The following is a 25,215-nucleotide window of genomic DNA, read 5'->3' as shown; positions in this document are numbered from 1 at the left end:
CGTCGATTGAATTTTAGTTTAAAATATTTTGGAATTATCACAACTTCAATTTAATATCAGAATTGAAAGTCTGTTATAAATCGTTGATACTTTAACAGCAATAATTATAGTTATAGAATTATTAATATTACAAAATTTAACATTCGTGTGCTCGAGACATATATTTTTACAGTTAACAAATCAAAAATATTATGTGTCAGTATTACACAAAATATTACACAGTATTACATTGAATACAATATTGTATTGTTAATGAAAACTGATCGACATTTTTATCATTTTATCGTTGTTGCTACGCGATTTACGAAAATTAACACATCATTGTGGACGGTTTTTCTTTCGCAACGATGATATTTGTTCGTCCACCTCTCGCGCGCTCGCTCTCTCATCCCGCTACTCTCTAACCGTTTTTTCTTAGCGGGGAGGAAGGGGAATGACGAGGAGCGTGTCAGAATGAATGTGACGCCGGCGGAACGTCGCGGCTTTCGAGCAAAAACCACGTCGCGTACTCCTCTCGCGTGGCTCCTCTTCTTGTTTGTGCTCTTCTCTTCTTTCCTTTCTTATATTCCTCTTCTCTCTTCCTTTTTCTCCCCTTTGCACTTGCATCCCGTTCGCCGCGGTATACTTGACGCACGACAGTTCTCTATGTAACGTTACAGGACGCGTTTAGTCGCTCGTCGTCTCCTTATCCATTCTCCATAAACGCACGACGTCGACGGCTATCTACCACTTCACGTGGCACCAGCCTGGAGACACGAGTGTGCTCGTGCTAGGAGGAAAAAAAGTCGGACTCAATCAATGAGATAATTTACGGGCTGTATCCCTGGCCTGCCGGCATAATTCCAACACCACAGGACAATACGCGTTGTTTTCGCAAGTGACGTGTCTTTGTATCTTGATCATTTACACGTAGATTACAATCAATCGTATTGTTGCTATAACGAATTTTTTTTTATTACAAAAGCAAAGAAACTGCATAGAAAATACGTACTTTATAATTCTAATTTATGTACGGTTATTATATTCGAATGTGACACTCGAAGTGTGTGAAAATATTTTAGCATTTACTTAATGAAAATAATAATAAGTGAAAATATTAATAAGAAGATAAAAAGATTAGTAATGATTAGTTATAATATTAATTGCATAATTAATCAACCAAATTAAATAGTATGTGTATAATTGTATATAAATCGAAACAGTTAAATTTTTCTCGGAAAAATTTAAATGTTATAATCAAAGCAATGATCTGACGCATCAAATATATGGAAGACAACCGTAATATTGTCTGTGGCATAGTAAATGTCACGATGACGAATTCGATGATAATCCGTGTAATCTCCTGGAACTCGGAGGTAGCTGGATTAAGAGATGCTTTCCATGGAAACGGTGCGAATGACTGGCTCACGTAAATCCGGCTAGATAGTCAAATTTGATATGTATAGTCGCGACTATTTCCGATTACTCATTGGTCTCTTGATTATTAACGAAACACACACATGGATAAGTCTGAATTTAATCTTTGATACATGGAAGATTTATAATACTTGGTATTAAATATTGTCTAAAAAATTCGTGATATTGCTCTGTTTTATAATTGAAAAGGATATAATAATAAAAGATTTTTTTTGGTGAAGGAGAAATAGAAATGAATATATTTTTTATTTATATTAAGGATGATTATTTGTAAAGAAAATAAATCGATTAATTATAAAATGAAAAAGGTAAAGTTTTTTTTTACGATGACGACGACAAGTTGCTATGATAATTTCAGAAAAAATTTTACGAAATGTAAATAATTAATTAAAATATTTTTAATCAATTATTTTATATATTTTACATATAATTATTGCATATATATTTTATATATGATTATTTCAAACATTTTTATACTTTTAAATAACGCATTGATTTTTATTTATTGTATGTATTAATTAAAAAAGAAAAAATATTTTGTCGATCAGCAGATGCGTTGGTAGCATGTTATCACGGTTACGATGATTGTATATTGTGTCCATTATTATCCGATTAGGTCTTGTCAGTTAGCGATCGAATTTACGGGTTCTAAATCAAATCGTGACCCGCGCGTTGATCTTGATCGCGATGCGCTGGCGATGCGATGCATTGCCACCACGATTGGTCACGACAATTTACTGTAACCGTCTGGGAATCCATTGACACGCGTGATTTGTCGCAATTTGCCACGGCTATATAGGAAACATTTCGGAGCCAGCTTTTGTGTCGCGATGCCAGGTGACTTTTCCCTTCGGGGCGTTTGCGTAGATCGGCTCGTGCTACAAAAGCACTACAAAGGTAGTAAATCTCGTGGTTATCCTGAATGGAGACGTCGTCGTTTATCTCCTATATAACGCCCCCTCCCATAATGCTGGAAACTTCGAGAACAGTTTATCAAATATTATTTCTATTTCCTATTCCTTGCCTATTTCAGCTTTCTAGCAAGTAATTTTATGTAATAAGCTTATAATAATAATAAACATAAACTTTTATGATCGAGAATATATCAACATCAAGTATGTTAAGTAATTAAAAGTTAGTTAATTAATTAAATTCGCTGAAATAATTTTTTGTTTCAAAAGAAAATGGTTTTATCCGAATTTATCAATCGACGCAGTTTCATAACTTTGTTATATCTATGCCAATATACACACGACATATATACACACGCTGTAGTGTGAAGCGATATGTCAAACCGCTCGATAGTAATTCATTTAGTTGGTGACGCAAACAAGTTCTGATGTACGCGTCGGGCAGTTTTGTGGACGGCGATCTAGGTGATCGATTAGGTTGCTCATTAAACGACATTGACGATGAGCGTGATCCTTTAGCATGACTTCTCAGGATTGTGGTGTAGTCATGCACGAAATTCGCGTATCCCGCCTAGACGACAGGCGGTGTCCAGCTGAGAGTCATCGGCGTCGGGTCGGTAGCCGCGTTTTTCATCATCGTGTCGGAGCCTATTCAAGTGTTGGCAGTTTTTCACGCGGCAGGCGACAAATATCCCCACCAAAATCCTCTTTAGATGAGTCCCCACGTGGTCCGGGATGTCGCATCCTCGCCGGCATTCACCGTGCTGATCCCGTCTAAGTCGCGTGTACTCGCGGAGTGATTTTTCGGATCTATTATCGCGATCAAGCGGGTCGTCGTTTCAAGTAAATTACTCCCAACGAGAAAGTGATTTCTCGCGCCAACGAATCCATCGCAATTTCCGTCACGCATGAGAATAATCTAATTTTCCATTCGCGGTTCACGGGCAACATCTCGTTGATAGTGGACTGTAATATCATCATTAAAATCCGATGTTTTGTCAGGAATTAATGACGACACAAAGAGCGATATTCGTCGCCGCTTTAACAATGCCTGGATAATTGGTCGGGAAACCCCATCATAATCGCAGAGATTCGCGTATTACGTCAGCGTTACGATTCACGATATCTACTTAAATCCAGGTTTAACTCCGACTTGAAAGCTCACGGACTAGGCTTTGATAAGTGTGCGACGCGAATTCATCGCTTATATACATAACGTATATAGGCTTGGCTCGAGCGCGCGCGGGGATTTTTCGCAAAGTCGATCTCGCTGAGATGCGAGAGTGACGCACTGTCACATTGAAATCGGCACGATTTTCTCGCTGAACTTTGACGTAACGCTGAACTTTGATGTAACGCATAACGCTGCTTTCGAAACTGGATTTGCTCGTATTTATCGAAACTGAATCGAACGGAATCGTGAAAGTGTTATCGATCTGTCAAATGTATTCTTCGCGTAACATATATATATATTCGTAGATCGTATATTATCGCCGCAACGAAAACCGCGAGAATCTGTGCCGAAACGAAGTGTTTAAATCGCCATTGCGGCTAACTGGTAATTCGTACGGTTTACAATGTATGGATTGAGATGACACGCCGAGGTGGAGATTCGCAGCTATGTCTACAGCTATTATTGGGTGAGTTCCGGCGACTTCGTTGACATATCTAGCGTTGCCCTAAGGATATTTGGACTCCGATTTACAATCGGCGAATTGATAATGAAAAAACATTCAGGAATCGTTATTTTTATTCCTGATTATTAATCTTTCCATCATGCATTGCATTACGTATCGTGTGAGATGAATTTTATATGAATCTCTCTGTCATGAATCACGCATACCATTTATTTTCTTTGAAAAAAAAAACAAGGCAGATTTTCTTTGTAACGGTATTTTTTTAGACTCACAATCAGCTATTGACAGCTATTATCAGTACAAGACGTAAGTAACGTACATTGACTGGATACTGCGTCACGGAAACGTGCGTGACGTGCGCAGACCGTGCTCGCGTGTTGGAATTTTGTCACGGTCGGATTTGACGACGTCCTGGAATTTCGCGACTCTACGGAATTCCATGACGCGGTCACGTGTATACCGCCAACCACGCAGGGTTCCGGACTCGGCACGTGAGCGCGTGTATTCACGCGACAGTATCGCAGCATCCCGTGGTACTGATCACGTGTATCGATATCGATACACGCGATAATAGTCTTGCTAACCGAATGGACAAAATTATTCCAACTTATTTTATTCAAATCTCTTTAAATTCTAAAAGAAATCTATAAATTCGATAATGTCATAACAATTAAAAATGGTGATTATATAATAAATTGATATGTAAAATAATTCGCGAGATGAACAAAAAATATCCCGACTAATGTCGCATGGTCTAACGCTATGGAATTCTTCGTCTCTTCGGCCCTCTTTCCATCCCGATGACACGTCTCATCATCCGTCCGTGAAACACTCTCACGGACATCTCGCTCTCAGACATTTTTCCTCCTTACGTCAGAGACGTCCCGGGAGATCCAAATGTTAATGTATCCCATGCGCCTTTCGACGCGTCGCCGCGTTTACCTTCGTCGCAGTACATCGCGTGTATTATCGCGTCCGAGGTGATCCACGGCCGTTAATGAAACGGCTAGCAAGTAGTTGTCAGCGGGACGTCGTTGTGACTAAGTTTGCAATTATGTAAACCGGCATCCCGGCGAGTGGGATACTCGTACACCTTGGTTTAGTAGAGGCGGCGATCTTCGTCGATGTGAAAATTGAAAAATCGATATTGATGCTGCTGACGTAAATTAGATACTTTGGAATGTGGTAGGGTACAATCTACAAGTGGCTCTCAATATACAAAGAACAGGAATGTCACATCGAACGATAATAGAACATAAATATGGTCTACTTATATAGATTCAGTTTTTTTTTTTGTATAGAAAAATATCATTTATCATTATTATATATTTTCCAAAAGAATTTTTAACAAGAATTTTTTAAAAATTATAACTATATTTATCATTACATCGAATAGAATGAATGATAATTTGGAAAGATGATCAATCGAGATACGCGATTAAATCAATTTCCACTGTATGGCCCTTATCTTTCAAACTTCTTTTAAAGAATGCTTGACGCGCGCGTAGAGGCCTTTCGATTTAATAAAGCATAAATCGTTTCTTCACACGTCCGGCAGCAAATTTCGAATACAGTTGTGTATTTGCAATTGAGTCGCCGCGCCGCTGCTGCAGTCGCGCCAGTGCAATTAAACCTCGAAACCTGAGTCGACTGCGTACGCCGTATCGTGCTCCACGTTACGACCCAATGTATATAACGCGGAGAGTGTGATGATGAATGCATGGCAAAGACCTGAGGCGAAATCTGTATCACGTGAACTTACTGTGTCTTCCTCTTATATAGAAGGAATAATTCTTGTTGAGATTGCACCGATACTCCGTCCGAAAAATTGAATCCAATTACATTGACCTTTAATCGTCAATAATCAGAATCTCGTGACGCGATTAGGAGTCTCGTGGAAAAAAAGAGAGAACTGAAAGGAACGATAAAAAATCTGATAGGTCAGAAATAAACGCCGTACTTCTCCGCGAGAAGATTCCGTTGAACAGAGACGAAATGAAGCGAATATATTTTAAGAAGATCGGGAACGCCGAGAGAGAGAATGGCATTTCGCTCGGTGCATCGAGTGCATTGAGACGGAGTAGGCGGGATGAGGCGAAAGAAAGGCATGTTTGGTCCAGCCCGCGATATTACGAGTATGGGGCGAGCCAATAACCCAGCCGAATTAAAGCGGACGGATAACGAGAGTTCCTACCACCACGGCCACGTTGACGTTGTTCACCTGCGTTCTATAACATACGAGATGCATTCGCATTACGCAACCGTTCTTGCGGCGGCTTTGCCGCACGTAGAGAGCTCGCGTGTCTAACTGGGTTATTTACTATCCGCGGTACGCGCTATATTCTTGATTATCTATGATTCTCTCCGATATCTCTTTGCCGCACGCGTTGATCTTACGTGAGACAATACGCGGTCAATCACGCTTTATTACTGCGCTGGAAATTATATGTATATATGTACGATATATATACATATATCTAATTATATACAAAATGAATATATTTTTTTAAATTTTTTAATCATAAATCTAATGAAAATTATTGACATTATTAATTATAGAATTTGCGAAAAGTGCAAAAATATTGTTCGTAAATATATTGAAAGTTTACGGATTTGTTTAGGTTGACATTAATCTTTCTGTGTAATTTTAAAGGAATCAAAATATATATTAACATGATTAATGTAGAAATTAAATATAAATAATTAGATAATGGCTAGCATAATTTATAAAATTTAAGAATTTAACATACAAAAGTATATATGTTATTTTAAAAAGATATTCTAAAGAATTTAATGTGCACACAAGTTAGAGTGAAATTTAATTTGCGGCATATATTCTATTGGCAATAATGTATTTTTTTTGAACACTGATTATCTCGGTAATTTTCTCTTATCGATTATAACCGATCAAATGCATCCTATACTTTCGACATGTGCAGTTTGCAATAGTAATGACCGTACTGCGCGAGTATACTATATAATCATGTGAAATTTATTTGCATACGAAATCACTTAGAATCGCTGCAAATTGGAATGCACTCGATAAAACGGTCTTATCGGATATTCCAGTTCATATTCCCGGTCGGACATTTTTAACTAATGGATGTATTTTTGTTGTTTCTAGGTTACCACAGCTTGCCGTTTTAGCGAAGATTTTGTGCCTCCTGATGGTGAGTAGCTTTGTAATTTTTTTGTAAAAAAATATTTAATACTAACAGAAATTATAGTTTACTGATTAGCTATATTACAATATTTTTATACTGCGATTAAACTATTAGAAAAACAAACAAATGAGACTATAATATATTTTATTAGTTATACATCGTTATTTAAAATACTTATGGAAAAAGAGAGATCTCGAAATATTTATATTATAAAAATCGAGAAATGAAATGTAGTAGAAGTACAGAGAGCTCAAGACCGATGCATTCATCGCGCTATAATTGGTTTGTAATCTTATCTCTGAATGTGTCCGACATTTGTAGCACGAACCAATTGCATAAAGGTAATCTGATGATCAGTCGGCCTAGTTTTCGCGAACGGTAACGAGCGGTACGACGTTTGTATCCCGAGAATTTCAGCCGCAATTCCGCTGAAGCCGCAAAATCACCTACTTTATAGCTCGCGAATATATGTAAAGATATACGACACAGGCTGCAATCTCGCGAGGGTGACTAGGTCAGATCTGAGATATCTCGTGCACGAAGAAGAGGTCGAGATCTGTGTGAGGATCGCGTGCTCTGAAACTCGTGCCAAGACTTAAGTAAATCGACGATTACGTCGGCACGCACCTTACCTGCCATAGATTAATGATCGGAGCGCTTCCACTCCTACGCGTTTACAACACTGACAATTTATATAGCCGAGGCGGCGCTCTCGCTGCCGGCTTTGAACTCACCTTAACTCATTGCGGCGTACGTTTAATTCCCCGCTGTGGGCGCCGCGAAGCGCTATAAGTTTTGACGTTGAATTTTTAAGTACTCGGCGTTCATCGCGGTACCGCTAGCTTGCCATCGCACTTTGATTAACTGCGTACACGATATATCAAGAGTTGTTTTTTTTTTTGGTGGTCTCCGTCGTTTCAAAGTTATTTTTCTGAGTGTTATAACATATGTTTAAACATGTTTCGACTTTTTAATTTTTAATCTTTTAAATTTTTAACGATTGAAATTATTTGTCAATTTCGGTTAATGCATTTAAAGATAGTTTTCATTGGTAGAATATAGAATAATTATTTATTTATATAATTTTGATTTATCTATTATAGTATATCGACATGATTTTCCTTATTAATAAGATAGTTTTTCAAGCTTGAAGATGATATTATATAAATTGTTCAGTATCATCTCCGATTTGGCTTGTGTGTGTATGGCATTTGTTATTTATTATACCTTTGAAATTTATGGAGATCTATGTGTTCGGCTTCTTAATATGATAAGGACAATCTACGCGACAATCCCATCGTGCGAAGACTTGAATCGTATTTAAATAAGATTTATATATCTTCGATACCGGTCTCGAGCGGTGCAATAAACGATTCGCCGATCCAATAAATAATTAAATGGGTGGTCGGCTGAATCGCGAGCGATAAATTTAGATGTCGCCGGTTCGAGTAACTGCCTGGTAAATAGCGCGACGAGCATATTCGAGACTATCGTATCTTGACGATACGTTCGCTACGTGAGAATTTAATGAATGGCCGATACATAAAATTGCAAAGCTATTCACTGACGATTGTCATTATCCTTCACGCTTCTTTTTACGATCTGAAAGTCCTGTCGATTAAATGATAATGTGAATATCGCGGAATCAATTAGCGTGCCGAGTTTTTATCATGCATGTAAGGACAAACATGATTATGATCATGTGCACAGTATCGCGATGCACTTATGCAGAATTTGTGGCATGCGATGCTCGTCACGTCGTAAAAAGTTTCGGCGAGTACAGTCGTTACTTAACTTTGTATGTTAAACGATAGAGAGAAGAAGCGCTCTACTTGTCGCTTTAGCTATATACGCATGTACGATCGACCATTTCAAACATATTAAAAAGTGGATGTTACAGGATTATGGAACTGCAATAAAATCCCGCAATGTGAATTTAATTGCTCTCTGTAACGATAAGCGCAACTCGATTATTCGCATATATATTTGTTCATTAATGTACGTTTATTACACAATAATATTATTCAACAATATATTTGTTTGTGATAAATCCTGAGGTAATCGTGTGAAAAATAACGTTAATTTGCGTCAAGAATAATCAATTTAATGTTATTAACATTCAACTGTCAGGACGTTCGCAATTTATTCGATATTATAATTTAAATCATATATATTGATGAGATCCATATACAAATCCGATAATATAGATAAAAGGACACACGTCATATATGTGGTATCTTCTTAATATCACATTTATTATACATATATGTAGATTTATACGATATTCGAGCGTTGTGATTTTAAGTAGTGTGATTTCAGTATGTTTTGACGTTTCTTTGACTAGAACACATTGCATCGAACATTAAAATTTATGCTATGTCGGCGCCACTTTTGATATAAACAAAACGCAGGTTTCGGTGACTATTAACGTGTAGCTCGTGTCCGCTCGTTAACGAGATTTCCACCATCAACGTGTATGCTATTTCCGAACAGCCAGCATGATGACTTTTCGTCTTTCTACGACAAGGCGCACTTTTATCGCACGTTATCCGCCGTCCGAGCGAATCAACGAATGACTCGATGTTGTGATATGTGAACCGATCGTAAAAGCGTTCTTCTTAGGCGGTCGTGAAAGAATTTCGGCGTCCTTAACGATTCTCAGTTCGGTCGTTGTTCTGAAAACACGGCACGCGAATTCTTATCTCTCGCCAAGCTCGAGCCTTCTATTTAATCGAGAAATCAGCATAATACGCGAAGGATAATATATAAAACGCGATTCTCTAATTTTGATCGGAATTGCTTTCTCTCATCGCTTCATGATTTCTTGATTTTTAACTACTTTTTTACTTACCTTCTTCTTTTAATATACGATCGTGCTTGCGTATGAATTTTTACCGGCATTTGAATAATTCATTAAATTATCGGAAATAAAACTACGCTCCCAGTTGAAGTAATATCGTCGTAAAACGAGCATCTTGAATACGATTCTTTTACAAATCGTAAAGTACAATCACAGATTTGATATTAAAAGTGCTTGCGATCCAAAGCATTCGCGATTATGTAATTCATTTACGAAACGTCACTGTTTGCGATTCGTTGAGAGGGACGATTCTTTATGCATTTTATTAAACACGGCTCTCGCGGAACAAAGTACTGGTAAAACGATTTCACGAATAACGTGACTAAGAAATTTCGAATACACGAGTGGGTTCTTGTAATTGCAGGTGGTGATGTGCGGGGCGGTGCCGGCGATGGTGCGCTCCGTGAGTCTCTACTCGACTTGCAGCAGCGGCAATGTTACCGTAATAGGCCGCTCGATCAAAGCCATGGGCCGCGACGATCACAATGCACCCTACCGTAAGTAAGACCGCAATGATTCGCTATGTCTGTTATTGCCAATATCATCTAAACATGACGAATAAAACATTTTTTGAATGAAGAAAATTATTTTACACACTGTTGCACATATATACATACACACAAAGAATTCTCTCAAATACACTTTGTTCTTATTAAAATGTTTTCAATTTTGCGAAAAACATTTTTATCTATCATATCTTTATAGTTTTTGAAAAAAAAGATACTTTTATAATCTATTAAGATAAACTTTTTTTTCTCTTTCGTGAAAAATATTTTTTCTTATAATATATAATGGCTTTCTGAATTTTAATTTTATCGATTAATATTATTTGATATTGATATAAATTTTCTTATTTGTAATATTTGATACCGATATTATATATGTATAACTTTAAAGTGAAGGAAATCTTGTTATATATGCGCATAGTAATATAATTATCTAAAATGAGTTAATCAAATCCGTTAATTAATTCGATCTCAGTTACCGTCTCAGCGTCTCATTATGTTTCCGATCGATAGTTTCGTGCATAAAAAGAAGATTTTGTGCATTGTAATATCCAGGCACGATGCAACTAAAGAACTTAATTTACTGTGATTCTTATCAGTCGACCTCCGTCGAGGACTTTATATCTCTCGAGAACCTTTATCTCTCTCGTTTTCACTAGCGAATGCATCTATGGCGAAGTCTTTCCAGATGAATCTTTATTTTTACGAACTAATAACTGCAGTTCTATTTTCGCGAATGGAGCATTAAGTGCACAAACGGAAAAGAGGCGAGAGGAGTAAAAGAGGAGGGCCCATCCTAGAAGCCTCGATGAATTACGACGTAATTCTGCTTCGTCTCGATTGTTTTCGGCTAGACACTGTTTATCTCTCGCCGTTTGCTTTATCGTGCATCGAACTCGCGATTTTTCTCCTTTCTTTATTTATTGGAATCCTTGTGACGAGCAGGATACAAGGAGTTCAGCTTTATTCTTTTAAAAGCTAGGAGGAGATATTTAATAGAAATACATAAAATTTATATATATGATTGTTTTCTGTCTCTCTCTTTCTCTCTCTTGTTTTCTACTTATATTTTATCGTCTCGACATACATTCATCATGATCGCTGCAACGTTTGTTTATGTATCACGATGATACATTTACCAGACATTTGTCAGACATTTCGTATCCTTGATTGATTCACTTAAATCGAGCGGATCGTTAGCACGGGATTATGATGGATGACGCTTCTCGTGTTCGCTTTACATAACTCGCTCATTTACGATAATTTGTCGATGACCTCAATAGTGATCTAAAATTAAGTCTTGTCCGATATAGACGCAAATAGCAACATATTTAAGCTTTAAGTTAATAATTTTTGAAGAGAATGAAAAAATTTCTATGCCCCCTGTATAATAGTATACATTTCTATCATTACTATTTTTCGCGTATATATATAACTGTATTAAAATAAATTTAGAATAATTAGGACATGGATCATTCATTCATCTCATGTGATAGGATATGATAATTTCATTTTCTCTCAAATTTTATCAGTATGACATGCTATTAATATAATAGAAAATTCTATATTATAGCTTAAACTTTATGAACTGCCATATGGAATCCATTGTCAAAACGCTCATTCTACGGCGATCTTTTTTCGGACTCTCGCGAATTTTTCCGCGGAAATTTGCGCGCGATATCCCAGACGAAACGAGCCTCCGCCGGGCTGTCCGCCCTACGTACGGCGCGAGTACGAGGCGGTTCCTCTCGAGACGATTGCCGTCGAGGTAGGGGACGAAAGGAAGGTTCGAAAGGAGGGAAGAAGGCTTGCTTGTGCAAACAGAGGAGCCAGTTTTCGCGCCGGATGCTGCGCGCCGCGTCTGCACCTCCCCGAGATCCATCACCTTCGCGTACCTTCTCCTTCCTCCTTCATCTCCTGCCCCTTTTTACCTCCTCCTGCCTTGTTGCGCACGTTTCCCTCTACCTTTTCCCTCTGTTACTCTGCTCTCTCACCTCTCACGGCACTCAACTGCCGACAACGAGTCTCTTCTGACCGGCGATTACTTAAGTCCCTCTCGCGAAGCAGAACGGCGTATGTTGCTGAACGGGAGATTGAGACGCTGTGAGAGCGTCCTTGAAGAGTCGTGTATCAGGCTTTAAAAAAGAATGCGACACGACGAATCTTCGAGAATTTGAAGTTTTGTTGCCGTGCTATATAGTTATAGTTAAATGCCAGCTAATATGGCTCTCAGTGTTTTCTATCAAATAGCACAAACCTTTGTATTTCGATAATTTACTAAATGATTTACTAAATGAAAGTACGGTGACTTACTAAATGAGTTATATAATATGTGAACATATCGTGCGATGTCATGCAATCGTGAGAATAATGCAATAACTATCTGTTGAGTCATTTTTATATACTGATAAACAGATAAAAAGATCGTGTAAATGTGCATTATCGTTTTTTTTTTCTCTTAATTCCTCGCATTAGATACACTTAATATATCGAATTATGATTTAACTGCAATTCATATTATTAGACACGTACAAGAAAATGTAGAAGCTCTAAACGCGAGAGAGAGAGAGGGAATGTAGTCAGGAATGATAAATCATAATTCAAATGCGTCAGAAATAACACGATAATAACTATCATCTACAATGAAGGTAAATAATAATTATCGACTTTTCATAAACACAGATATGATCGACATGACATGCTTATAATTACCATGAAGCGACATACTTACCACACATTTAAATGATCTCCCAAGCATCTCGCGAAGCGCCTCGTTTGACGTTTAATGCTCCAAAATCGGGTACCCTTTGCGCTGATACTCGCGCGAATTTCGACACGAAAGGGGGAAAGAGAGAGAAACGATAGAGATCTGTATACAAAAGGAAAAGGGTAAGCATGCAAGCGGTGCGTCAGCAGCACCGATCGTCCAGATTGGAATTTAATTATTCGAATCGCGGCGGACTGTGATTACCGCGTCAGCCCGATAAACCAGGCTCTTCACCTGTCGCACCTTTGATCTCGCGATACCTCGGCATTGCATTCCCGTCCGTCTTGATGTGCCGGTATTCGTCTACTGTACATCGTCGAAGAGTGGATGTTCCCGGTGCGTTCGCATCGGCCAATCGTGCGTTTAGGTGTTAATGACAGGGTCGCTATTATACGCGCGCGCTCATAACGAGTGAGCTGCGTCTCTCCTCCTGCCTTTCCCTTTTGACTTTTTCTTGCGCTTTACACGGTCGGTACCGACCATCTCTCCCTCGCGCGTTGTATTATAGCTTTCATAACGCCGACGCCGCGAAATTGTAGCGCCCCAGTGGTTCTCGATCCGGCGCGTCGTCTCAGTTTCGCACCAAGGCCAGTATTATGCCAGCAGCTGCATCGACACTTCTTGCGTGGAATCATGCGTGCGCGTGTAATTTCTTTTTATTTTTTTTCAACAAAATATACCGAAGATTCTAAGTTTCCTCAATTTCTTAGATTGTGTCGTAGCTTAATTGCGAGAATAAAAACATTTGCACAGTTTCCTTCGGCATGATAGAAAAATGCAGGTAGTTGCGAACCTATAACAAGCGGCGAATTGGTTCCTATATCGCGAGGAGCACGTAGAAGTAATATATGGGATCCATTCTTCTCTCCTTCTATCTTGCTCTTTTCCTCTTACGTGCGCAGGCCCATCCTACTAGTTATTATCCGGGGTAATCGTGCCTAAAAGCCGGTGCCCGCTTTTGATTAAAATTGGCTTTTAATTCATTTGGCAGCCTCTAATCTCGCGGCGGCTCCGATCAGAGGGAACCAGAGCGAGGGCGACGGAACCCGGTGGGGAGCGAAAGGGAATAGGGCGAAGGAAGGGAGGGTTGAGGGAGAGAAGACAGAGGTTTGAAGCGAAAAATTTAGTGGCTTCCTCTCTTCATTCTCATACGCGCCGCCGAGCTCGCGAGTGCGCCATGAATAAATTCCAATGTGGCATCTTCCGCCAAGATATATTACATCGATCGATTGCGGATAGGTCTTGCGAAGGAATGCAGCTCTGCTTCTTACATGCTCTGAATTTTATATTTTGCGAATAGCATTCGATGGACGCATCATAGGATTATGAGAAAATACATAATTATGAATTTAATATAAAATAATAGTACTTAATATTTATTGTTTTTATAGTAATTTATAGTTATTATAATAATTGTTTTTATAATTATTAATATTTTATTCTATATATTTATTTTTTATTTTATTTTATTTCTTTAACTCTTAACATCATAGAGCTTGGGAATTTAATCACAAAGTATGACTCTGCAACGTTTGAAAATAATCCTGAATATTTTCTGATATCAAAATTTTTCATATTGCGTTCGATTTACATCTTAAAATTGCGAGAAAAAGATTCATTTTCCGAGGAGAGATCCATCAAATAGAAGATTGATATCAATGTGCCGTAGACGCCTGTCTCCGCGCGTCTGGCAACTTACTAACAAACGCGTCAGCACTCGAATGGCGCGCCGGTCTCACTTCCTTTCTTTGATAACGATAACCATCGCATCGAGAACGAAGCGACAGAGTTTCGCTGCGATTGCTTCAGTCGCCGACGACGACGTCGACGGCGACGAGGTACCGGAAATGTGAAAGTTCGGTAATGGGTAACTGGAGCGAGCAAATACGTACAGCGGACTTTGTGAAACGCGGTAATGTCGTTGCCATCGGGTTGTTATCATCGTATCTTTTTCCATCGTTGTACCGCAGATATTGCGCGACGCATATCTAAAATTCCGATGTTCTGAACCGGAAGGAAGAGAAAGAGAGAGTATCGGCTCATATAATTTTTGACCTGTTTGCAACCATTGCGATACTTACATTATTATGTAACGTATATTCTGTATTGACTTGCTAGTTTTGCCATGCTCAAATTTTTACAGCTGCATAATTCACGCAATTGCTCCGATAAGCGTATTAAAATAACGTAGTTAGATGTTTCAAACTTTTATCATAGTACCGATTTTTATTATAGTACCGATTGCCCCTCATAAAATTTGTTACCGTTTATTGATCGATAAACTGTTTTCGGAGAATAGAGAAAGTATTTAATATCTATTATTAATTTTATCGATATTTGTATTAATAATATTTCTTTTCATAATAATAATAAAAATGATTTTAAGGTTTTATTTTTTTGCTAATTAATTACCATTTGATTGACCGCGATCAATCGATAGAGAAGGTAAAATTTTTTTGATTAGATATTTGATTCATATTATTAAGTATAGTATCTTTGCATCATATGATTAATAGATCATTTGAAAATATGATATATATATATATATATGTCTTTTACTCATAAAAATTTATCTATTAAACTTTTATAAAACATTTTTATTGATAATGATAAATGGAAAAATATATGAAATTTTTCGTTCTTGATAAATTTTATTATGAAATATTTTGATTACTAATGCAGTTTCTTGTATGCAAAGTAATCTATTAAAATATGCCATGTGTATATATCTATCGTCTATCTAAATTGCAAAATAATTGCATATTTCATGATTATTCAATCAGTTGGAAGTTCTTTCGAAATATATCTCTCAATTATAACATCTATCAATCGGTGCATTAATATTCAAAGGACTTATCGGTCGTCGTTTTTTAAAGGTACATAATCATGTAGATATTTCTCACGTAGACTATCTCAAGCGACGGAAAGAAGAGACAATTATTTGTCCTCTTTAACGATACTATCGGAATTGACGCTCCATTGCGAGGTAAACCTAATTAATTAGCGTAAGTGGTGCAATTAATTGGCGCAGACTGCATACTGTAAGCGGCTAGCGAGACAGCAGTTTGAGATTAAGTCCTCTCTCTCGTTTTTTTCGTTTACGAAGAGCAATGAAAAGCGGATAAAAGAGAGAGATATAAGCGAGAAGAAGAAAACAGAAAAAGATAGAGAAAGAGATAGGGATAGAGAGAAAAAAATAGACTGAGCCGAAGAAGGGCTTTACGAGGCAGTTCGGGGACATTCTTGATTTCGATGTTGGGAGGGCATCCGACGAGAACCACTTGAATTTAACGAGGCTCCGGCAAATGGGCCACCCTGCAGACTCACCTTCTTTATTCTTTCTATACTACTGAAGCTCATGCCGCACTACTAACCCATGGACAAACACTCGATCTCACGATTGCGCCTTCCGTCACAAAGTTTCCGAGAAACATTGCGATCGGTTGTAGACAAACCTATCAGCGAAAAAACCAAACTTGCCTTCCTAGTTTGATTCTTTTCTCATTACGATTCTCTTACGTGCTAACATATGTACGAAATACATTCTTTAAATCATTACAAACTACGGATTTTTTATTTTAATTCAAGAGTAAATTCTTTCACGAAAATACTTGTAGCATAAAACGCAAATTTATCTATATGTGCGAAACAAAGGATATAAAAATATTATATTTGTTACATTCTCGTTCGTGTAAACGGCGACAATAAGAAAGAAATCGAATTTCCCCATCGCTTCTGACCCAGTTCTGACGTTACAGCAATTTGTGAGCATATTGAATTAGATGTTTCTCGCACTAGAAATAAGAAGGAGAAGAAGAAGAAGAAAAAAACATTCGATGCGCACCTGTACCCGGCCGGTCCCTTTTTTTTCTCCATCCGGCAGACAAAGGGTGCCTGCTTCTCGCTCGACAAAATTTCGTAACACCAGGTAGGAAGGGTGATGGAAAAGAGACGCGAAGACGCGGAGCGAGAAGGAAAGACGACGCTGGCTACGGTGCAACGTGCACTTCGGGGTCGAGGCACGACAGGATCCGCTAAGTGGCAAAGCACACACCGGACGGTCTGTGCCTCCTTCATTAGCACCAACTAGCCTCGGCGGCGCTGGCTTAGCCGAGTCTTTTCTTCTTTTCTCGATGCCGAAGAACGCCTCGGTAGAGGGGTCCGGCGTCGTTGTAGGTACAACTCGCGCCATAAACCCCGACGAGGTCTCTTCTCGGAAATATGCCAGCGCGCATACCGAAGCACAAAACGGTTCGCTTTGTGCATCCTGTCGCGCTTGTCCTCCAAGATCGAAGCTGGTAGAAATTGCAAGGGTTTTTCAAAGTAAGTCTCCCGGGTTCTTCCGAGTTATTCTTATTCGAGTTATTTACAATGCTTAATGCTTTATGCCTTAAGTTTCCCGTTATTTTCTCTTTCATGGAGAGAGAATAATTTTGAAAACGATTTTTAAGCTTGCGTAATATAATAATAAAATATAATAAACTTTATTGTATTCTTATTTAAAGTTTTTATAATAGTTTGTTACGATGTTTGACATTTTGTTACGATGTTTCACGTTTCTTTCTCTTCTTGCGTGTTACAGAGAAACTCACCACACAATCGGAAGATTTCAGTAGGAAGCTGTACATCTTTGCGGAGAAGAGCCAACGATACATTTGCTTCAATAAGCGGTGGAAACTTGTCGGCCTGGTAATTACTCGCCTACCAATTAGTAGACATACTTCATCATCCCGAGTGAGCGAGTAGATTTACACGCACTGGTAAACACCTCGCATTGCACTGTTCGTAAATTTCTATTCATCACTTATATGCGAGGCTGTAATTTAGAAATTGGATTATTAACAGTCCGATGATTTAAGGCTTTAATGTTTACGACGTGTATTACAAGCTTTAATCTTACTTGATTCATCGTGCGTTAAATTTACCGCTCAATTTCCTGAATCCGTCTTGAGGAGAGTTGTCCAATAATTATTGTTTACTTTTGTATGCTACGAATGAAAATCACACGCAAATCATTTATCATCCTCATATTTAATTTTCAATTTCGATCGATTCACTACAAAACAATTCGCGAATTCTAAAAAAAGTGTAACTCTATTGATTCGTATACTCTTAGATTTGCATAAACATTTTTTATCTTTTTCAGTCTTACATTCTATATTATAATAAAGTTAAAAATTTATGGAATTTTTCAAATAAAGCTAGATTAGATAACATATTTTTTTACGACAAAAAAAGATATTTAATATCCATCCATATTATCTCGAGCTGCAAAGGATTGAAAAGCAGCTGGTAATATATCATGAATCGTTGACTGTTTACTTTCAGCCTAAGAAGCAAAAGGGACCGATGTGTCAGTTTTACGAAGTATACAACGGCTCGTATCTGAGGTACAGGAGCGTGGTCGACGGTTCGCGGTATATCGGCTTCAACAAGTTCGGTAAGCCGATGAAAAATCCCCACGGCAGACAGGAGTGCTTCAACTTCATCAAGTACAACCCCCATGCCGACATAAACCACCACAACAGCCTAGTGAACGCGGAGATGGGCGGTATGGAGCCGCGGGAGCCGTACGTCGTCTCGAGAAAGCCATCGCCGATGATGAGGGCCACGAAGAATTCCCTGTTGCAGGCCGACAGTGCGAGGGAGCACGTGCAGCACACGTCCACGCATCGCCATCGGCATTCGAATCGCTGGAAGATGCGGCAGGACGGGACGGACTCGGGGCCCCGGAGACGGCACGAGAGTCGCCTCCTCGTCGAGGCCAGCAAGTATTGAGCCGCGTACGAGCTCGCCGATCAAGACTGCCTCCTCCATTACCCCGTGAGAACCTGAGATCAGACTGCCAAATACGCTGGTGGACCGCTCGTGGTCGGGATGTCAGGAGCCCACTTAACGGCGCCTCGTGAGTCGCGACTCGAAGCACCACGTATTCGTTCGAATTCGGTCGGCGAATCGAGAGCGTGGACGCGGCTCGCACACAAACACACACACGCCTTATAGCTGCGCCCGTTCAATTTCCGTTTCCGCCCGGGAACGGGTGTCGTCGTCGAGATAGCGTCCGCTAAGATCGGGCGAGACGCGAGACGACGTGGGGAAGCGTGAGCGCGCGTGTTCCCGCCCGACGAAGCTATCTCAATTTCACGCGGTTAAGTTCGATTTACACTTGCCCCGACTGACCCCCTTCAGGCAAGTATGTACCTCGTAACAATAAGAGCGTTTTTTTTTTTTCTAATCATTGATTCCTCGTGAGTTTGGTTCGCGCGATGAATCGTTCGTTATCTCTCTGTTCTTATCTCTTTTTTACACTCACACTCATTCTATCTCTTTTCCTCGCTCTATCTATTTATCTATGTATCTAGCTATCTAATTTCTCCTTCTTTTTTTTCTTAATCTCGTGTCAAAGCGTGGCCATTTAGTAATATTTCTTTCTCACTCGATGCTGCGCGTCGCGATAAACTGTGCGATACCAGTCATGTAAATTCGTTTGAGCCATTATTACCCAATCGATCGTTTAATGCGAATGGAAGGAATTCACGTCGTATAGAAACGCAACCGAACGGCTGCTGTGCTTCGAGCGCGGTCACTGGCCCGCGATGGTAGCGCAAAAAGACGCGCGGACGACGCACGCCGATGGACATGTCTTCTCGACTTGCCCGACAAAGGTAATCCGTCTTTCGGAAATCGTGAAATATTAAATTACTAATGTACACATATATAATTTTTTTTCAAAATATTAATATAATTCTCGCAAACTTGATTCGCTCAAATATGTGATACTGATATCAAAAATTCGATGAAATGCCCGATATTCACGGATGCAATTTAATATCTCAATATATTGAACCTTGTATTAAGAAAACAGAAAACAAATAGAGAATTTTATTTGTATTACACCGATGCATCAATTCGTTAATTCTTTTTCCGTAACAAATTTATATGCGCGATGTGCGTAAAAGGATCACGATTTCCGGGCACGATTCATTCTTTCGCGAATCAAAGCGGGAACGTTGTCGGCGCTGGTCCAGCGAAGAAATATTTGTCACGTTGCGGACGTTCGTACGTCGTCGTTCTTACGCCCTCCTGCGCAGTTAGAGCTCACGCCGCGCAAGACTCTCTCACTCGCTGTGCTAATTACGCCGCCTAACGTAGCGTGCGTGCGTGCCTGCCCGCGTGTATGAATAATGTGTGCGTGCCTGCCTGCGTGTTCGCGACGCAGGCCTTACCGCCGCCGACGCACAAACTCATGTGGCACGATCGATTACGAACGTGCCGAGTATATGACGACCGACGACAGTTCTCCGAGTTTTTCTTTGATAATCCAAGTTTATTTATTTATTTATTTTTTTTTTTTTTTACTTGGGTCGTCGATATTTCACGGCGACGATCGGTTTTATATCGGGATTCTATCAATATCTTTCAAGATTAATAACGATGTCATTGCGTGGCTTTTTGAAATAGAAGGAACACAATGTTTCAGATGCGGGACATTTGAAGGCTTAATATGAACAAGACTCATGTTTTCAAAAAATTACTTTTATATTTATATAAGAGCTCTCTATATTAATATATTACAGCAGAAAGCTGTACGCGTAATTTTTGAGAATTCTTATGAGATACGCAATGAAATGATAAAGAGTATATTTCTATAAAATGACATCGATTCAACTATCGACATATATTTTCTAAATAATTTCACGTGAAAACTATCTCGAAACACTTTTCCTTTCGAGCATTCGGACAACGGCGATCGGTTGGAAACTGCATGTTTGTGCGCGAGCATATATTATATTTGTGTGCATTTTGCGTGCATACGTATTTCGCCTCCGGAACGCGTGTGAATGCGTGTAATATATTAATGCATTACCGTTAATGAGAACTTAATCTTTAGAATGCTATCGCAGACTGTATTATTAGGCTAGGTACATGAATATATGACGCGGTGGCGACTCGACGAAGGGAACCAGGGACGCTGAGTTCGTTGCGCGAGAACGTCTTGTGTGATCTTACTTTTCGCTTCTATTTTCCGACTGGACGCCGTCCTCGCGCGTCGCGCCGTTTTATCTTCTACAGGCACAAGAGAGGCACCCTGGAGTGATCCATTTTCGCAGATTCGCCACATAAGGAGCGCCTGTTCCCTCTCCCCTTCGAAGAAAAAAAAAAAAGAGATCACTCCCTATAGGTAGCTTATTTATTGAAATCATGTTTAGGTACTACGAAAGCCGAAACGCCCGAGAGACTCTTCGTTGTCCTTGTACGTATATATATATATATGTATATGAAGATATGCGCTGCTCTCTTTTTATCGTTTTCACCGTTCCCCCCCACCCTTCCCATTTTCCTCTCTTTTCAATCAGTCACATTTCTTAATTACCATTTCGCGCAACATTATTTCGTCACAATTATGAATCGTTTGATACGATATCAGTAATTATTTGCTCGAAAGTATTTCATCGGTCTTTAACTTATTTATACTTTTCTCTTGGAAAGATATTTTTGTATTGCAAATTCTCTCCATATGTAAAAAAGGTAACGATTAATTGTACATTTACATTTATATGTTCTAATAAGTTCTAATAAGGAGTAATATTCCAATTATACATACACATTATCAAGATATATTTTAATTACTTTTTTTGGATAACTAAATTTATTTAAAGATATATTTTCTTTTCTTTGCGTTCCTTCATTCGTTTCGATTATTAAAACATGCTTTTTACACAAAGTCTGAAAAATACTCAATATCTGATTAATTTAATTGCATATGAGTGGCAGTGCATAGAAAAGCTTATTCCTACGGATGTTTGTATGTGTGTTAAAAAAAAAAAAAAGTAGGGAGCAATATGCACGTAGTAACGCCACGTTTCGTACAACGAATCAAAGATTTATTTTTGCAACGCATTTCTTAATAAATTAGGCATTTATTTCTTTGGGAACAACAATTTTCATATTCTGACAATTCATGTTTGTCTTTTTTATCACAGACTGCTTTTAATTGTATTAAAGTCTTATACCTTTCGGGGTGATTCGTTATCGGCACGTGGCGAGTGCAAGCTAAGCACGATAAGATGTTGCGTGTAAACAGAAATTAAATGCCAGCAGCTGACCATGAGAAAGGCATAAAATCCGACGCTTATAATTTAATAACAGATAACTAATCTAAAAAACGTATATGTATTGTATTCTAATATGGGTATTGTAACTCCACCTTTAAAAATTAACCAACTCGTTTTGTATGTGTAAGCCTAGCGTCACGTAGCGACGTGCAGAGAATCACCGCGGCGTTCATGGCGATGTGTAAAAAAAAATGATAGAATAATTTTTATGGAGTTTGCGAGTCTCTTTGAAAGCGAGATATGTCACTGATTGTCGTTCTTCATATATACATATATATATATATGTGTGTATATATACATATATATAGATATATAAAGAAGACAAAAAAAGTGATTATCGACCAGCGTCATTCTCGCGATCTCATCGAACTATTCGTAATCGAGTCTCGTTTTGGTATTAATTTTTTGGAATTGAGAAAAAATGTCCATTCAAATTCTTTGTTTGACATTTGCTTGTTTATATACATTCTTACATATTGGCAAAAATTTTCTTTGATCTTTAAACTGTGTTAATACTATATGATACTGCGATCGTCTTATCATTCACCTGACTCGATTGCGAGCAGATCATCATCACCTATCCCAAACCCCCTCCTTTTTTTTACATCCTCACCATTGACGAACCAGAAAACGGTATGAAACGAACAAAACACAAGAGATGAATCTGACTCTACCCCTCCCTATAGATAGATAGTATACATAACAAATAAAAAGAAAAAAAGAAAAAGGTAAAATATAAATATTATATATATATATATATATATATATATATATAAATAAAAATATATATATGAAAGATGATGTGTATTGTAAGATATTTAATACCGACTTGTCTTAGGCACACCCGATGACGATCGATAACAATGAAACGATGATAATAATTATTACGATGATTGTTGTATAACGAACGACGACGATGATGATATTCTACACTATAATTCGCGTTGTAATATAGAGGCCCACCCGTTACCCACTAAATCGATGTATCGATGTACCCCGGTCGTGCTGTGCTCACGTGCATGCGTCTCGAGGGGATGACCGACCGAGAGGGGAAAGATTTGCAGATGCTTCGCGCTTTGGACGATCGCCAATTAGCTGAACTGAGATTTTTCTACGAGAAGCATCGGGAGCCACTTTCGTAACTGGCCGACGTTCAACGAGCGTTGCATCCGCAGGATTTGAGAAATTAGATCGGTTTTGATTGCGCCTTCGCGCTGCTCAGCGTTAATCATCTTGGCTGTAGCACGAAAGACACACACACGCGTACGCGCGCGCGCGCGCGCACACACACACACACACATACACACACGTACACATGTTTTATTTACGATGCGCAACAGTCTATTACGAACGAGCACAGCACGCCCGGCAGCAACTAGCAATAATATAACATTCCAACTTAAATCGCATACGTACTGCGAATTCTAATAATGTGTGCCGCCGTACGAGAGAGAAAAACACTGTCAAATACACGCTCATACACTGCTATTCGTCGTATTTATTATCATACCGACTTCTTATCCCTCTAATGGCTATAATCCTTAGTCCGCACGCAAAACGACAATATGAAGGAACGGTAGCTAAACCAGTCTCCAAAGCGATAAAGTAGCGGGCATACGATTTGGTTCAACGAGTTATGCAAACTGCAGAAATGTTTGCAAAAAAAAAAAACGAACGAGACAGGTTTGTCATGCGCGTAATGTTATTACGCCCGTGACGTAGTTAATCTCACATTTCTCTCCCCGAAGTGTTTAAGGATCTGTAATGATAGCCGTTTGATAATTTGTTTTTCTTTAAGGGAGGGAAAAAGCATCACTATGTATTTATGTCTAATAATTTTATAAAGGCGCGTGTTACATAGTATAGACCCCAAATCCGTTGTATATTAGCATAGCAAACATTATTCTTATAGATCCTTTCATGACGGCACTGAAAAAGTGGGATATCTCCTAGCGTCGTGAAAGAAATTCAACTTTACAGGGAACGCCGAATTTTTACCGGTGATGGATTTGTGAGACTCTCAATACACTTATCCATCCACTCGAGCCGTCTCGAGACGAAAAGCTAAAATCAAACACATCAAACACGTTCTGACGGCGGCGGCAACACGATCCAACCGAGAGGTTCTTTATTTGCAGCGATGGTTGAGAAAGAATCAGGATTTTCTACATACATATACAGAGAAGAAGGAGAAGACGTAAAAAGAAAAGTATGTTCATGAATCTCGTCTGTCCAAATCTCGAACTATTTCCCATAAATCTCGCGCTACGTCTTACTATCTCTCATTCAAGTGTTTAACTTAAAATCGGCCCGTCGAAACCGTCGTGAGTTGCACCCTCCTTATTCTTACATAAGGTCTACCGACCGTTTCGTTCTCCTCGCTGTCGAATCTCTCGCATACCCCTTTTCCTTCCTCCGGACCCTCTATATCAACGTACATTCACGCGTCACCGGGTAGGTTGACAACGTTCTATGGTGCGTAAGTTCCCGCATCTAGATCCCAAGATTATCTTCTTCGGCGTGCGGCTTTCGTGCTCCCCCATCGGAAACTCTATCTTACCGGATAATGCCCGCAATCGGCTTTCGTCCGGGCGCGGCGGATTGTCCCAAGATTTCACACGAAATGCACGCAGTCGACAGCACAATAAATGAATCGTTTAAAATTTACATTATGAGATTCGTGTGACTGAATATAAAATCTGTGTATTTTTTATTTAAGATTTCAATTTTTGTCTAACTATTGTTTTACTCACTCTGTCAGTCGATTATGGCTTTTATTCTGAGCTCACATTTATCGGCACATTTATAGCGCCACATTTAGAGACGCAGATAAATTGT

General features: G+C 38.9%; 1 protein-coding gene across 3 annotated transcripts in view; it reads left to right on the top strand.

The window, feature by feature from the left end:
- LOC115240560 (fibroblast growth factor 18-like) overlaps positions 1 to 23,865 on the top strand; it is a 139,444-nt gene extending 115,579 nt beyond the window's left edge. For all 3 annotated transcript variants that reach the window (XM_029815788.1, XM_029815787.1, XM_029815786.1), the window contains 4 exons: positions 7,089 to 7,134; positions 10,353 to 10,485; positions 17,844 to 17,950; positions 18,590 to 23,865. In XM_029815788.1, coding sequence (XP_029671648.1) covers positions 7,132 to 7,134; positions 10,353 to 10,485; positions 17,844 to 17,950; positions 18,590 to 19,039 — 693 coding nt within the window. In that variant the 5' untranslated portion in view covers positions 7,089 to 7,131 and the 3' untranslated portion in view covers positions 19,040 to 23,865. The remainder of the gene's footprint in view (positions 1 to 7,088; positions 7,135 to 10,352; positions 10,486 to 17,843; positions 17,951 to 18,589) is intronic.
- Positions 23,866 to 25,215: the final 1,350 nt, after the last annotated feature.

The sequence above is a fragment of the Formica exsecta genome, unplaced genomic scaffold (genome assembly GCF_003651465.1).
Source record: "Formica exsecta isolate Colony F162 unplaced genomic scaffold, ASM365146v1 scaffold442, whole genome shotgun sequence".
Classification (NCBI taxonomy): Eukaryota; Metazoa; Arthropoda; class Insecta; order Hymenoptera; family Formicidae; genus Formica; species Formica exsecta.
Note: the sequence above shows the minus strand (reverse complement) of the source record. Positions and strands in the feature narration are given on the sequence as shown.